This window comes from Gobius niger (assembly GCF_951799975.1).
Source record: "Gobius niger genome assembly, chromosome: 4".
NCBI classification, from domain to species: Eukaryota; Metazoa; Chordata; class Actinopteri; order Gobiiformes; family Gobiidae; genus Gobius; species Gobius niger.
The window spans coordinates 8,290,526-8,307,993 of record NC_136855.1 but is presented as its reverse complement, the minus strand read 5'-3'; the positions used below and the strand labels follow the sequence as shown (position 1 = coordinate 8,307,993).

General features: G+C 40.5%; 2 protein-coding genes across 3 annotated transcripts; one reads left to right on the top strand and one right to left on the bottom strand.

Annotated features, from left to right (window-relative positions):
* The first annotated feature begins 6,952 nt into the window (after nt 1-6,952).
* pole3 (polymerase (DNA directed), epsilon 3 (p17 subunit)) lies at nt 6,953-11,400 on the top strand. The gene is made up of 4 exons (XM_079555921.1): nt 6,953-7,379; nt 10,010-10,095; nt 10,192-10,310; nt 11,171-11,400. Exons 1-4 carry the CDS (start codon nt 7,314-7,316, stop codon nt 11,332-11,334), a joined length of 435 nt encoding a protein of 144 aa, XP_079412047.1. The 5' UTR covers nt 6,953-7,313; the 3' UTR covers nt 11,335-11,400.
* A 1,380-nt stretch (nt 11,401-12,780) lies between these two features.
* Nucleotides 12,781-16,833, bottom strand: rpl12 (ribosomal protein L12). Of its 2 annotated transcripts, none has more exons than XM_079555187.1 (6): nt 16,672-16,833; nt 14,407-14,480; nt 13,951-14,049; nt 13,792-13,873; nt 13,628-13,714; nt 12,781-12,930 (listed from the first exon to the last, which is right to left on the bottom strand). In XM_079555187.1, exons 1-6 carry the CDS (start codon nt 16,706-16,708, stop codon nt 12,812-12,814), a joined length of 498 nt encoding a protein of 165 aa, XP_079411313.1. In that variant the 5' UTR covers nt 16,709-16,833; the 3' UTR covers nt 12,781-12,811. The 2 variants fall into 2 exon arrangements, with proteins under 2 accessions (XP_079411313.1, XP_079411314.1); XM_079555188.1 differs by having other exon boundaries at nt 16,558-16,699.
* Nucleotides 16,834-17,468: the final 635 nt, after the last annotated feature.

The window sequence follows — 17,468 nt, the reverse complement described above, 5'->3', positions numbered from 1 at the left end:
ATGTATTTTAAGAGTGAACATATACATAATTGTAGTTTATGAACACAATTGTGGGCATTTCGGCATTGTAAGTTATCATATGTGCATGTTCCTGGACAATACCTAGAAAACTGGTCTTTTAGTAATCTTGTATGTTGCTCGGGCGCCCGCTGGCAGTAGTGAGAATTACAAAAAAAGGATGAAAAAACCCCACCATTTTAGCTGACAGCATGCTAGAAGGATAAATGGTGCCGTGATATATGGCAGTTTGAGTGCTCAACAGATGGCTTACAAACTCTAAAATGAGGTGCGAGCAAATGAACATCAAATATGGTAATTGTTCAAATGTATACAACAGAAATATAGTTCGTAATGTTTAATTACCTCTGCTCGGGAAAAAATACTGCAAAATGCACTGTGCCACCGATCTGATACCGACCTGGAGGTTAACACTTCGATAAAGCCAACAAATTGAGCCCTCCCTAATTACATTTACTCTCAAATTGCAATATGTACCTGTACATACAGAGGTCCCAAAACTCCACTCTTTTTCAGACCCAACACTTTACAAAGTACAACCAGAAGTATTACTGTTTGAGAACCAATGTACTAGATTATTCCTTGCATGATTGCCTCATAAAAGTTGGTTGAATTATGAATTTCCAGTCAGGATTTGCTGGCCCAGCTGTAAAAGCGCATCTTCTTGAGTGGGAAGGAATTTACATAATAGCTTCATTGTTTGGTCCTGTGCAAAGCTAATAGGCTGGGCGTCATCTTTACAAGAGTATTCATTCATCTAAGCTTATCTTTGTAGGTGTCTTGGTCAGGAGCAGCATAATGTAGAGCCTGATGTTTATTTATAGGTCAAATGGCCTCCTCCATTTGTTAGAGTCTGGATCTCTTGTCCCAAACCAATAACTGTGTTTATGGAAAGTGGTTCCGCCACACCCCTCCTGGAACCGCCACCTAAACCTGAATGAGAACCTGAATGATCCTGGGAGCTCTGTTGTCGAGGGCTTCGTGCCCCTGGTAGGGTCTCCCATTTCAAACAGGTCCTAGGTGACGGGTCAGACAAAGAGCGGTTCAGAAGCCCCTTATGAGAGACAGGCCCGGTTAGAACCATGAGGTTAGAACCATGAGGCCGTCCCACCCACCATGTTTTTTCCCTAATCAGTTGTTGTTGTTGTGTCTCTGGGCAGAACACCTCATTGCCCTGGTATGAATGTGTTTTTTGTGTAATAAGAAGCATTTCCTCCAAATTTGTTGGCCGTTATTTTGCATGTACAAAAACAAATTATTGCTTGGAGATTATTGATGAAAATGTATTCACTAATTATGTGACTCTTTCGGAGGACAAAAACTATAAAGACCTTTAAAAAACAATGCATAGTGGTGCTTGAAGATAGCCTGGCAGGCCACACCCACTTTCTTTCTGTTTGGAATATATGGTAGAGCTAGGCTAGCTTGAAGAAAGGACAGTATGATTTTAGAGCAATACTTTACTGTTATTTTCATTCACAGGCTTGTTAATTAAGTTAATAGGACAGTATGAAAAGCGGTGATGGCAAGTGCACGACTCTTTCCTATCACTGCAGTAAGGACATAGTGTTACTTCAATTTGTGTTCAGTTAATTGCGATAGTTTGAAATAAGAAAAAATGGTGAGCACCTCTTGGATCCTTTTTGTGTGAATAAAAGTTTGAACAAATTGGTCAGGCGCACACTGGAGACACTGTAGGTGGTCTGCTTCTCAATGAAGTGCAAAAAACTCCAGGGCATTCCAATGTCTTGGTATTTCAGTTTGAAATAAGATTTTGATTTGATTGCAATCCTGCAACTTATTTTAGAAATGTGCCATGTTGACAGCCACATTTCCATCATTCAGCCTGAGAGCAGCTTCAGCAGCAGAAGGAGCTTATCACCGAGTATGTCAGAGGAGTGAATGAATAATGCAGCGTGAAGCTCTTTGGCTTTTTAAAGAGTATGAATTCTCCGAGATGGCCTGACCACATGTCTATATGGGCTTTATGCTTTAGATGCATGTTGGACTTAAGCCTTGGCACAAACATTGAACTCTAGGGGACATGCTGTTATTTTTAAGGATGAACTTGTTTTATTCTCTGTGAAATCCTCCCACAAAATGCATGAATTTGACACGGTCTATTTTAGAGTATGACTTTGCAGAATGTGGCCCTTTCTCTGAATCTCTGCATCTAAATTCAGAGCAGTGAAGCAACTCAGTGATATGAACTTTGTGGGCGTAAACCTGGTCTTTGTTTGGAGTTTTCTCTGGAGCAAAACGAGTGGGAAGAACCAGCAGCTGCTATGGAAACTACAGCAATGCACCTTCTGACCAAAGAATTTACATTGTTTCTTGTGTTTAAAATCATGCCGTTTCTTTCCATTATATTGACACTGAGTCAAGGTCTCCTCTGTTTTGAGACATGTAGGAAAGCATGTAGTTGCGCAGAAAACGTGGCCAGTGTGTCTGGGGTCTCAGGATCTGCCGAACATTTTGGGAATTATGTAAATTACGGTAGGTATTCCAAACTGTGAACATTTTAGTTGTGGCCCAAACTCGTCTCTCTCATAATCCCTACAGCACATCTGAATTGTTCGAGCGGTGGACAAGTGAAGCAATACATTGCGCTAATTTAGATTCTACTTCTGTCTTGAATTGCTCAATAAACATTTAGGTGAAGACAATGCAACTGTTTTTCACTATAATAACAACATGTGCTCTGTGGCTGGTACTTTCCACACAGCCTGTCCTAAGCAAACTTCAGTCTTTCTGTGCCCAGGGCCGGTGCAAGCCTTTTTGGGGCCCAAAGAAAATTTCGCTAAGCGACTGTTTGAGAACCACCACTGTAGGCTATTCCTTTGCCACCATCAAACTGGTGTTTAGGACCACACTATTTTTTCTCCATTTGTTAGGCCAGGTGATATGTCTTTATGAGCCCAAACAACATGTCCACATTCTGTTTGACAACCTTGTTCTTTCAACCACTTAATCTGGTCCTGATTACAAGGACATGTCATCCTTAATTCTGTGGGTGAATAAACAGCCTCAAAAGGTGTTTATTCACTTAAGCTAAATGCCCACCCTCTGGTCCCTGACCCACTGTTTGAGAAACACAGATTTGAAAACAAGGCAAGGCAAGGCAAGGCAAGTTTATTTGTAGAGCACAATTCATACACAAGGCAATTCAAAGTGCTTCACAGTTGCATAAATACAAGAAAGCAAATACAATCAATAAAAACATCAACAAAAAATTAATCAATTACAGTAAAACCAAGAGTGCAGATAAAATACTTTCAGTCATATGCATCGGTAAAAAGAACTGTTTTCAGCCTTGATTTGAACATTGTCAGAGTTGAGGCCTGTCTCACATCCTCGTGAAGACTGTTCCAGATTTTAGCTGCATGAAACTGAAACGCAGCCTCACCGTGTGTATTATTGACTCTGGGAACCACCAGGAGGCCCCTCCCTGAAGTTCTCGGTGCCTGAGATGGTTCATACGGCTCTAACATGTCAGAGATGTACTTTGGTGCTAAACCATGAAAAGACTTGTACACAAGCAGAGCTGTTTTAAAGTCTATTCTCTGAGTGACAGGAAGCCAGTGCAGAGACCGGAGCACTGGACTAATATGGTCGTATTTCCTGGTTCTTATCAGGACTCGAGCAGCAGCGTTCTGGATGTACTGTAGCTGTCTGACAGTGAGCAGCCGTTACAGTAGTCTAACCTGCTGGAGACAAATGCATGGATAAGTCTCTCTAGGTCTGGTTTTGACGCTATTCCTCTGATCTTAGCAATGTTTTTCAGATGGTAAAAAGCTGCTGATGTTATTGCTTTGATGATTTAAAACATGTTATTAAATGTTTTAAATACATGTTGAGAGAACTAATGGGCAGTTACTAAAAGTTACTACTCCAGGCTGCTCACACCAAAGATGCAGGAATGAACTCCCCTGAGTCAGTTCCATTACTTGAAGTGGATGTGCAGGAGAGGTGGGCATACTGATGTCATGTGTGCTAAAGTTTAGAGGAGACTGAGAGTCCTTTTCAGACTTGGCTTGATCGACAAGACAGTTTGACTCAGACTGAAGCAGGCGGCGTCTCAGTGTGTGTTGGAGGCCTTGAAGTTCCCAGTTCCTTTGGACCCGAAGAAGAGTGATGACATCACTTAACAGGCCAAACGGTGCTATAGTGCTGATTCCTTTAGTATGTTGTAAACTCCAACATTGGTGTGTTGGAGTTTACTATATGTAACACTAGCAATGGTGTTAAACTACAGGTACGCTTCAATAACAAAGCCAGACAGTCAGTGTGGGGTCCAACAGCCCTAAGGCAGAGTTTATTTACAATTAAACACAAATACTAAACATGGTGGAATTGGGACTGTAGTGGTGTGGCCTCGAGCTGGGGTGAGGGGGGTATACTATTAGTGAAAAACAAACACAAGGTTAAACACAAATAAACACCATTTCCACAACAGAAATCACCCATATATACATGTGCCACCACCACCAAAACTACAAATAAAATCACCACCTAGAGTGAACCCCTGTCCCACCCAGCTGTTGCTAGATTAGGTCCACACCAATTGGGAAGATCTTGTTTAAAATGAAATAACACAGTAAACTGAAACTAACTCAAAAATAAACGGCAACCAGCACTGAGCCTATAAAAAGCACAGTGCGATTATTAAACAATATAACAGAACAATTTACAATTAAAAGCATACCTTTAAAACTGGACTGTTAAGACCCTTGGAAGAATACAAAATAATTCACAATGTCAGTGTTTTACAAAAAAAAGAACCTTATAACCTTAAAACCTAAACAGTTGTTCTCACCAGGAAGCAACGTGTGCACAGGCCTGCTCAGAAAGAGGAAGCAAGCCTGTGTAGCTCCTCCCTTTATAGCCTCATGTGATCACCTGACCACACCTGTCCCTGCCACATATACATCTAATGATAAAACATCAATTTCATAAACTTTCAGGATAGTTTTCCAGCATTTCTGTGGATGTGAGCCTGAAAAGTGCAAGTTGTGAAATTTGCCTATAAACTTGTCCCTGTGATGAATTTGGATGCTACAAATAATATCTGTATTGTGTCTTCTTTCATTGTTTGTAATTTAAAAAAAAATCGGGTATAGGGCCTTTAAGTATGTTTTGGCACGTTATTACACAATGCACCATGTTATTACATTTTTTGTAATAACTGTCTCAAAATGTAATAACTTATTACAAAATGCAGCAAAATGTATTCCATAATGTGTTGGGGAGGGTTCATACAAAATAAAGGGACAATTTTACTACATTTTGGACTTTTATTACATAATGCGGCTAAACAGTCTCTCTCTAAAACAGAAAAAAATCAGGTTAGAAAGCTAGGGGTAATCATGGACTTAAGCTGAACTTAAACAGCCACATCAAAGTGAAAACATCATCAGATTTTTACCATCTGAAAAACATTGCTAAGCTCAGAGGAATAGAGTTAAAACCAGAGTGAGAGATGCATTTGTCTCCAGCAGGTAAGACTACTGTAATGGCTGCTCACTGTTAGAGCTGCAGTACATCCATTACATGAAAATAAGACCATATTAGTCCAGTGCTCCGGTCTCTGCACTGGCTTCCTGTCACTCAGAGAACAGAATTTAAAACAGTGGTTATTATAGCTGAAAGTATTTTATCTGCACTCTAATACTGATGTTTTATGGATTGATTTTTATTGCTTTCTTGTAATTTTACGTAACTGTGAAGCACTTTGAATCATGAAATGTGCACTACAAATAAACTTGCCTTGACTTGCCTTACATTGTTGGAATCGTTTAGCTAAAATATTGTAATAATAGGCTATTGTTATATTACAGCAACATATATATATAACCATATTCAAGACAGTCATAGAATATTTTCTCCTATTGTGCAGCCCTATAACAATCACTGTCCAATCTCATCTCATTGAACAACCTCGTGAAGAACATTTGACTCTAGGGTTTTTCTCACAAAAATATAAAACAAAACCATTTTCTTGTAATTGTGCATGTTTAACCCCTCCACCTTTACCAAGCACATTTCGCCAGTTCAGCTTTTTCAGGTTCTCGACTGGAACTTACAACTAAGAGGCCACAATAACGTCTCATTTGAAAGCTAAGGCCTAAGAAAGTGTAAAACAGCATTCGGCAGCTCGAGTGTGGCCGTCAGACAGTGGAATATGCTGCCAACAGAGCTGACCACATGTGTCCATTTTAACACTTTTTCACACCAGGCCAAAAATGGCTTCTTTAATAACAAACCTGTTCCCACAATGTACTGTATGGAAGAGTGTATTTGCAAACGAATGGTTAGGAATGAATGAAGAGTGTGTTTATTTTAATGCTGCTTTGGGGGAAATGCATTATTAATAGTGCATTTTCAAGACTTTGTTGACATCAGCCTGCCCAGGGACAGTGCTACAACCTGGTACAATGCAGCTCTCTTTTTCGAGGTTTATGTATATTGTACTCTGTCCCTGTTCAAATCAATATAAATAAACTAAACCGAACCTACAAAACTGATCCTTGCTTTTTTGTTGCATTTTTTAAGCGCTCTTGTCATGTTTTGTTCACTTTTTTGTCGCTCTTTCGTTACTTTCTTATTTAATTTTTGGTCTGAATTTCATCACTCTTTAGTCATGTTTTTGTCGCTTTGTTATTGTTGCTTTTCCGGCACGTTTTTGTTGCTCTTTTGCTGCGTTTTCGTCACATTTTCGAAGTGTCTCTACTTGTTTGTCACGTTTTTCATCACTTTTTAATCTTGCGTTTTTGTCGCTCTTTTGCCTCTTTATTGTTTTTAGATTTGGGTAATGCCAAAAGCACTCGGTTCAGGTGGGGGTTAAGGGGTAAAATTAAAAAAAAAAAAAAAACACAAAACATGGGAAAACCGGTTTACCGGAAGTACGGTCACAGTTTTGACGTCATAACCGGAAGTCCGACAGCTCGTGGTTGGAAGTTGGAAGCTTCGCGGGAAATCTCTAAAAACAAAGTGGATCCGACCTTCTCCTAAACAAAACGGGACAGGTTTTGAACTCAAGGATCAGTCACATATCAGTAACCAGTCAACACCCGCACATTTCCGGACGGTCGCTCCCTCCAGTTCCTCCGTGGCCGACACGTTAGGAGCAGGTCGTTGTAAGCTGTTGTTGCAGGAGCTAAAGCGGCTAACCGCGCTGCTCTCTGTCGTGTTGTGGTCTCCTGCAGTTGATCGGCTGCCCGGTCTGCAGAGAGGTGTTTGCCCGCTCCTGGTGTCTCCGTCCACCGTCTTAAAGTCGAGGATTTCCCGGTGTGAGGATGGCGGAGAGACCCGAAGACCTGAACCTGCCCAACGCGGTCATCACACGGATTATCAAAGAGGCGGTGAGTAGTAACGGGCTAAATGTGGGGCTTTATCGAGCGAAAAGAGTGACTACCTGTTCCCTGTTTTGACTATATTGCAGTCTATTTAAATATTGTCCCTCTGCTCCAATGTTGACGAGTGAACTGTAAACACAGCAGTGATGAATATAAAGCTAGGTGTACATAGAGAGTAACAATAACAGGTGCAGGGTGTCTATTGGCAAAGGAACTGCTCCTATGCTAATGTGTGTGTAACATAAACCTATAGAGTCAAGTCCATCACGCCATGTCCCACTTTTTGAGATTACCTTATGGTGGTGGTTCATTTGATCTCAATTACATGACACCCCAAAATAGTGAAAGTATCTATGATATAGTCAGATGACAGCCTTTTTACTATAGTATGTGGAAAAAAACCCCGCAAGAATCGAGCATACATAGTTTACGCATAATAAAGTAGTACAATGATAATAGCCAAAACGACACTACTTATTAGGGCTGCACAATATTAAAATAACTTGCGATACAGCTGTACAATATTATATAGTTTAACAAACTATTTCAACACGTCATGTTCCACTCAAATTAAACACAGATCTTGTGTTTTTCAGCAGAAGTCATCAAAGCAAAATCAACGAGGGTTAGGGTCTAGCAACTAACGATCATTTTGGTAATTGATTAATCTACCGATTATTTTTTTGGAAATAGAATTAAAAAAAATAAATCCTACCATTTAAAGCTATAGTGGCGCCGCTTGAGGACATGTTGATTAGGGCTGAATGATATTGATAAAATTTCATATATCGTATCGATATTGAGATATCTGGCATAAACATCGAGATAACTGTGGGTTATAACTAGCAAAAAACAAGCATTTTTCAGGAAAATAAAAACATAATCATAAAGAGCGCAGTTTCATTGATGAAAATCTCTGCTGTTTTTAGCTTGCTTTTTTTTATTTTTAATTTTTTAAATTTTACATCATGTTATTATGTCATTCCAGCATTAAAAACATGCCTGAAGTGTTGCCTTGGCACATTCACGTATTTTTGAGTAATCTGTAAAAACTTTTGCCTGAGTCCTCCTAGACGCCCCCACCTCCTGGAGACGCCTCCGAGCTTTCGTCACCAGCCGAGTAACCAACCACTGCTCCTCAGCAGAACCCCCTCCCCACTGATGCCACCAGTGGGCGCTGGCTGCTCTGCTTTATGACCACGACACTGGGGGCCGCCATTGCTGTAGTACCTCCATATCGCCGCTAGGCCCCCATTGAAAAGCATTGGAGTTTAGACACCTTAAAAACAACTTTAACGCCTGGTTTCAATTTTTTCAACACTAGACTAGGCTAGATATTCCTCCTGTGATAACGCTGGGTTAATCACAATATATGAAACCAGGCTGGTTTTCGTAATAAGAATTTTTGAAATCTCGTACTTAATGAGGCTCGGACTGTTAGCATTGAAGCAGCGCGAGCTACACGTCACGCAAGGGCCGAGTCTACGGTGAAAATCCCGCCCGTATGTCCTTTTTAGGAACATGCTTCGTCAGAACTGGGGAGGGGGAGTCTGTAAATCCGCCATGAATTCCCCCACGGCCGTGGTCATTTTGGTAAACGGGGAGGAGTGAGCAGAAGACGTCCATTATTTTTACAGTCTATGGATGCCACAGACAGCGTGTGGAGGGGGCGTGTCGGAAACGGTCAGAGGTTCTTAAAGAGACAGAGGCCTATTTCAAGACATTCCTACAGCTATTTTGAGAGAGCAATTTTATACAAGGCAGTTATTCTAATTTACTGCATTTACAGACCAACAGAAGGTTTCGTCATCATTGTAGTGTGATATAGACTGGTACTATGTTTTTGAAAAAAGCATAATACCCCCTCTTTAAAGTTTTGAATGTTCATATCTTGATATCAATACGATAACGATTTATTGTTGCTTGTTTGATATTAATATCTTGAATGTTCATATCTCTATCGATGCGATAACGACACATGTTTCAGCCCTAATGTTGGTGGAGTAAACTTAAAGTGAATGTTTGTAGGAGACTCTTTGTGCTAATTCTGCTTCCTGATTGGACAAGACACAGATATTTATAAAATTTGCAATGTGCCAAACACTACAGACACGAACTCTAAAAACAAAGTAGGTTTTCATCAAAAATACATAATTGTCATGTCATTTTTGCTCTATTTGAGTCTGTCTTTACTAGAAAACGATTAATCGATTACTAAAATAGTTGTTGACTATTTCAATAATCGATTAGTTGTTTCAGCCCTAACAAGGGTCACATTGAACTCTATTAGGAAATGTTTAACTAAAACTGAACTTTTATACATTTTTAAGTTCTGTTCATTGTTTTTGGCTGAGTTTGCGAAAAAATGTGTTGATCTCAGTCAGTCAGACTTTCGTGATGTTGTGGTTTCTTGCGATGCGGATATTGCATCACCTAATATTGCGATACCATTTATTTGCGATATATTGTGCAGCCCTACTACTTATTAACTAGATTACTGTGAATTTATGTCACCGTTATGGCACAAATCATGTAACTTTTTCATGTGTGCAAAACGTTGGCATAAAGTAATAGTAATATTTTTCTGTATTGCCTGGGTGTGGGCACTACTGTAACCCTGTTTTTGTGTTCTTCAGCTCCCAGATGGAGTGAACGTGTCCAAAGAGGCCAGAAGAGCCATTTCCCAGGCGGCCAGCGTCTTCGTGCTGTACGCCACGTCCTGGTAAAGAAAAGAAACCCAACCAACAGTTCTAAACAATCATTCATTTCTCTTTTGATGTTTTCATGAACTCTTTATCGTGCTTTGTTTTGATTTTAGTGCCAACAACTTTGCGATGAAGGCCAAGAGGAAAACGCTGAATGCGGGGGACGTTTTGGCAGCGATGGAGGAAATGGAGTTTGAGCGATTCCTGGAGCCTCTCAGAGAAGCTTTAGAAGGTTTGTGCAAAGTTAGCGACGCTAGTTTAACAGCTGGAGACAACTTTAGGAAATTTAGGACTGACAAATCCTAAATGAAATGAAGGACGATATATGTCTAGTAAATGGGACTAAAAAGGAAAGTTTCCAGAGCTTAGCATGGACTTTTTTGCTCACTGTCCTCACCACAATTCATAACGTTATAGATACAGACGGCATCTCGTCATAGAAGGGGGCGTGGCTTCGCCGAGGGGGAAAATAGAATCTTTAGAGAAACACAATTTTCCACTCTTTTTAGCCATTTTCTGGTGGAATATCAACTTATTTATCACATAAATAAAGTCAAGTGTAAATCGGGCCCATGTGGATATTTTGTCGCAACAGATTGTTCAGTAGAAGTAAAAAAACGGCAGTTGTAGCAAGCGCTAGCTAACCGTTAGCATTAGCCCGATGCTAACATGTAGCATCAAGTTAGCATTCTCCGTTATTCATGTATTTATGGGCTGTTGAACCACTTTGCTCCTCCCCATGTCTTTGTATTTTTATTTAGTAGAAAACTATATCCATATTTCAGCATTTTTTACAGTAGTTCTTGAATAATTAGAGAAAATTTAATTTTTTTCAAAATTGTTTTCCCCCTTAACTGTTTTCAAAAATGACCATATATGGGCAATTCCAGAGATGCCGTCTGTATCTATTGCTAATTTTAAACAAAATAACATCCTAATAGATTTATATATTGTATATTAATCTACATAGTACAATACAACCACAGTATGTCTTATTTCTAAAAAGAGAGGGTGAGTCTCGGTGGGAAGTAATATTATTTGATGAATGCCCATTGTGGATCTTAAAGCAAGTTGTTTTTTTCTTTCTTACAGTTTATAAAAAGGGTCAGAAGGGAAAGAAGGAAGTGTCCGAGCAGAAACGCAAAGACAAAGAGAAGAAAGTGGACTCTGAAAACGACCGGAGCCGAGAGGAGGAGGAGGAAGAGGAGCGGATGGAGGAGGAGCCAGACGCCGAGGACGACGAGGCCGAGAACTGAAAGGCGTATTTCTCGGTTTACAATATGGACTTTTACTGGAATTATCTGCCACAACACCGTCTTCCAAAACAACGATGAGCCTAAAGCACAAAGAGTTCACTCCTCTCTGTTAGTCAAATAGAAGGTTCTCATTTTGATACATTTTGCAACACAAACTAGTTGAAATATGGATTAGAGGGTCTCGCGATGCTGTAGTACTCGACTGTGTTGGTGTGACTGAGGCGTCAGCACTGATGTCAAAGATCTGTAGCGGTTTGCATTGTTAGTTCTGACTTCAAATATTTATACATTTGTATAAGATTGAAATAAATTTTGTAATACAACTTTCATTTCCTGTGGTTTTGAGAAAAGGTGAGGCAGATACATATTTACTTCATACAGCTGCATCAGTGCACACAGTCCTGGGGAAAGACGATTCCTCCATCCAGCCATGTTGTCATAGGCCATTGGCAATGGCAGCCATGTGGGCAGTCCCAAGCAGAGGAGTAGGAGTAATGTTACTTTGAAATATTTTTACTCAAGTACATGTTAAAAGTAGTGACCCAAACAATTACTCAAGTAAAAAAAAAAGTATTTTGAATGACACTAGAAAATGTGTGAAAATCTGAAATTTGTGAAAAAGAATTTCCCAAAAATACTGAAAAACAAAATTCTAACATGTTTTTTTCTGTTCCTTTACTCAAGTAGAAGTAAAACATACTGTGTTAAAACCACTCTCGTGCATGTATTTGAATGTACAGAAGTGTAAGCACCGTTAATCTATTGACAAGACTATGGTCGAATGTAGCGAGTGGTCAGAGGGGCCGATGGCACAGACTGCTAGCCTCAGTCTACCTCAGGGCAGCTGTGGCTACAATAGTAGCTTACAACAGGTGTGTCTTTAATAAAGCATTTAATATGCCTAAAACTAGTCAAACTCTGCATTGGGTTTTGTAGAACTCAGTCCCAACCACTTCCAACATTTGTCGGGGGCTGGAAGTAAAAATCATTAATTTTTTGCGGACTTTAACTATTCAAATAGAGTTAAAAGCACGACAGGCTAACCACCTGCTAGATTTAATGCCAGTTTGAATCCAATGCTATTACGTTTAATACCTACATGACCCTTGGACACCCTGCTTTAGTACTTTGGTGAATAATTTGAGAAAAATCCACTTCACTGTTCAGCAAACTGATCCCTGTCAGTTAAACATGCTGCTTTGCCGCGATACTCGTGAACGAGTGCATTCAGTTGTCAGCTTATAACTGTCCCAAACTACATTATCTTGACTTATTGCTGGCACTGGCTACAGTTCTGAAGGCATTATTCAAGCCATTAAACCAATAGCAAAACTTAATGAGGCAAATTATATTAGCTGTACCTTTCAAGTCAGATTTACACACTTCAATCTGAATTTGTACCTCCACAATCCCTTTACTTAAAAAAAAAGGAGTTTCACACAGGTGTTTCTTCAGTACAAATTCTTTTATTGTCCGTTTACTCTGACGGGCACTCGACTTTGCCGCTGTTAATGTCATCGATGACGTCGTGTGGGTGGCGTCCGTCCACAGTGCAGCCGACAGACTGAGCTGTGCCCAGGATCTCCTTAATGGTTCCTGCGGGAGCAGAGGGCAAGTTCAGAAATGCATCATGTGTATATTGGAAAATACCAAAGACATTTGTATCATTGTGGAGGTGAGAGAAAAGTGTACAGAATTACAGGGAAGTTGTTCCAAACTTTACGGCACAGAGTTGACCATTGTTGTGGACCGCCCTGTTTCCTAAAGCCGGGTTTCTCTGAGCCTCCACTGGATTATACTCAGTCACTGCAGACAGGCATAGTGGCGGGAGGCTGACTGCTCTACCACTCAAATTAGAAAAGTGTTGCTAGTCTGTTTCAATGAGCCATTTAGTTAGAAAAGAAAAAGGGTAAAGTTGGATTACTCAAAAGAAAACCTAATGTTATCCTTACTGAAGGTTTAAAAGTGTTCTGTAGAACTTTTGCCATCGTATTTCCACTTTGCATACTGAACTGCTAAAATAGAGCTGGTTGAAAACTCAATGACCACTGCTCCTTTAAGGCCCACATGGCCAATAAGAATGTGTTAAAGTTTTGCCTGATGAGAGAAGAGGAAATCTCCCAAATGCCCAAAATCTGTGCACATCCCATCGAACAGAAATGAACACTTAAGATTTAATGCCAGTTAGAAGAATCCCATTTACTACTTGGGACATGTTTGGCACAACGCTTTCACTTTCTTATAAAAACCCTGATAAACATTAGAAAATAGGATTTAGTGAAGGGTCATTTACCGGACATCTCTCTGGCGATAGAGCGATGCCTCATGGTGCGAGCGACTCCCACAATCTCGTCAAAGGTCACACTCCCGCTGTGCTTGACTGGAAGAATATAAAATTAGTTTTGGCCAATGTGATAAAATAAAGCTAGTAAATCGTATGCATCCATTGACACTCACTGTTCTTGACCTTCTTCCTGTCACGAGGAGGCTCCTTCAGGGCCTTAATGATCAGCGCTGAAGCGGATGGCACCACCTCGATCTGGAAATAATGCACTTTATTGGTAATTTATCCCAACCCTCCAAATATTTCATCATTGAAGTTTGCCTTGGACTTACAGCTGCCTGCCTGTTCTGGATGGTCAGCTTGACCGTGATCCTCAGGCCTTTCCAGTCACCGGTCGCTTTGGCGATGTCGTCACCAACTTTCTTGGGAGACTACAGAGAAAAGCAGGACGACGAGTGAATTACTGTGTCTGAAGTGAACAGATCATCATGTACTTATGCCGTGTGACATTTTGAATTGAAGCGTTTTGTTCCAAACTTTACGGCACAGAGTTGACCATTGTTGTGGACCGCCCTGTTTCCTAAAGCCGGGTTTCTCTGAGCCTCCACTGGATTATACTCAGTCACTACAGACGGGCATAGTGGCGGGAGGCTGACTGTTCAAATTATGTCTTATCAAATGTTCTAAGTTGAATTGCAAATGTCCTGATATTAGTGGCTGCTAAATCCTCAAGGACAAATGATCAACTCTTTATTCTAAAAATCAAATCTTATTAGCCTTGTACTCACCAGACCGAGGGGACCGATTTTGGGGGCCAGGGCTGAGGTCGCACCGACTTCTCCTCCTGTGCACCTCATGTAGACTGTAAGAGAAGAGTGACCGTTTTACAATACAGTAAGGCAAGGAAACAAATGCATTAGAATATAAAGGGGAATTCACTTGAACAGTTTGTGAATATCCAGTCTAAGGCTTGGTCTGTACAGAGGGGTTCATATGAACTCCCTTAAAGTTAAAGGAAAAACATCCATCTGCATTTGTATGTGGCTATAAATGGGGTCTATGCCCAAATCTCTCCACAGTGCAGCCGACAGACTGAGCCGTGCCCAGGAGCTCCTTCATGGTTCCTGGAGGAGTAGAGGGCAAATTCAGAAATGTATCCTAGGCACTTTGGACAGGACATCTTTTGCAGAGAAAATTGGTGTCTTTGGTAATTTTCCAAACAATAGCCTTCAACAGTACTCTTGTCATTGTGGTAAAGGGAGAAAAACTCGACAGCGCTACAGGAAAGTTGTTCCAAACTTTACGGCACAGAGTTGACCATTGTTGTGGACCGCCCTGTTTCCTAAAGCCGGGTTTCTCTGAGCCTCCACTGGATTATACTCGGTCACTGCAGACAGGCATAGTGGCGGGAGGCTGACTGCTCTACCACTCATTTACACAATGCAAATTAGAAAAGTGTTGCTTGTCTGTTTCAATGAGCCTTTGGAACAAGATGATATTTCTCAATTTGACTTCAACACACCCTTCTTGCTCTGGAAGGCCCTTCATCACTTGTACAAATTGTGTGAATGATGGTCAGAGGGACCGTTGGTGGAGATGTGTGCAGTTGCGACAGCTCTTGTCAGTCTCCCCCAGGTGAAACTGAAGCTACATATGCATCTGACCCCCCCCCCAGTATGGAGTGAATGTAAAATTGTCTCATGTGAAGCGCTTTGTGAAAGGCGCTCTATAAAGTTCTTGTATTGTACAACACAATTTGTATAATACTATCACATTTTATTGTCAACACGTCTGACTTGAAATGAGTAAACTCTATTACAAGAGTCTTTGTGGATAGTTTGCCTATGATGACCTCTGCTCTTCATCTGACCCTCACTGCACCCGCCTTCCTCCACTACAGCCATTCATTTCTCAATTTCCTGGCAGTCAAAATCCTGTATACCTACACAAAATAAAACTGGACTCATTTGCTCCATGTGCCACGGGCAAAGGTTTCCTGGACTAGGCTTGTAGGCAGAGGTGGGCGGTCACCAAAATATTTACTCAGGAGAAATGTTATTTAATTTTACTCAAGTAGGAGTAAAGTTGTGAACCGAACTACTCCACTAAAAGTAAAAGTACTTGTGTTACTTGAGTACTGCGAGTAACTGAGCAAAAAAAGTCTGATTTATTTTAAATGATGCCATAAAATGTGGAAATCATGAAATTTCTAAGAAAATAGCAGAAAAACTAAAATTCTAGCAAACACGGTGCAGGATGAAGCCTTTGCCACCGAAATATTTACACAGTGGAAAAAGTAATTTACTCAAGTACAAGTAAAATGCCATGAAAAAAAAATATATATATTTCATTTTCTCCAAAAAGATACCCAAGTTCTTGAGTAAATGTAATAGTACTGCCCACCTCTACTTATAGGTCGATCCCCCAGTGATACAGGTGTGGAATATTGTGATTGGGAGTGTAAATTGATGTAGTTTGTGACAGCAAGTCCTGTCATAAAGACACCACTACATTTGCACCAAAATATCATGAGGCTCTACCCGAGGCATGTAATGGCTGGTACTGTCATCATTAAACTAAACTCTAGATAGAGTTTATGGTAAAAGGTACTTAGGCTTCATGTAGATTGTTATAGAAAATTGCCATACTGGTTTTTGCTGAGACACATTTACAGCAGTACTAAAACTAACTAGTTAACTTGAAAACGTAAATAGTGCTCAACTAGAGTGACAACCTGAGGGATGTCTTTTGTAGCGTCGTCAATGGGACTAGCTAACCCCGTGGACAAACCGCGTTAGCAGCTAAAGTTAGCATCCGCACACGTGGTCGCCTTCAACTGTCGTTTTAACCGTATCTACATCGTATTGAACAGGCCACCATATACGTGCAACGTGTATTTATTCACAGAAGATCTAACTCTCTAATATAACCCTCATTACCATCTTAAATTCCTCTCATGTGAACCCGGGGCCCACACACGGACGCGGTCTGCACGAAGCGACTCCATCTTGGCTGCGAGAAGATCGTCCTTTATTAGAACATTTCAAACGTACCAATCTTTGTCTCGTTGGGGTCGAATTTGGGAGGCATGGCGCCGCTGTTGAGCTCAGTTCAGCTGGGTTTGGTGAGGGTGTCGGATGAGCCCGGTTTCGGGACGACCGATTACTGTTGCACCTTCACCGCTAAAGGGGAAAGAAAGACCGTGAGGCGAGACTTCAGGGTTTATATACGGGACTGAAACATCGCGAGAGTGAAGATACGACAGTCTGAAAGTAAATACAATTATTTTTATATTGTCATTATTATTATTACTTATTCATTCACGTTTACACCTTCGCGTTTTTTTAAGGATCGCACTCATTTCTCTATTCAATGTTTATAAAGTAAACACATTTTAACCTGTACAAAATTAAATCTGCAGTTCCTCTGTTGTCCACACGGCACGTGCCCTCTGAAGTCTTCAAAATGCACGATGATAGAGGGTGAGTTGAGTATATTTTCTACAGTCATTTAATTCAGTTCCAATTATTTTTTAACTTCGCCCAATGGCACAAGGCTTAAGAAATATTAAAAGTTAACTTTTGTCTCTTTGTCAGGAACACTTTTTTTTAATATACCCTTGATACAGTACCTGCCAAATGTAGTACAATATAATGTGCTATGCAGTGCCTTATTTGATCCCCCGTTTGGGGCAACGCATTCCCCCAATTAAATTTTTTTCAGGGTAAAGGATCTGGGAAATATTTAGGAAGATCCGGCAAAAAATGTATCTGATATAATGGTGTCTAATTAGAGTGTTCCGGCAAATGTTTTGTTTTTCCCCCAATCTATCACATCAGACCAAAAGTGT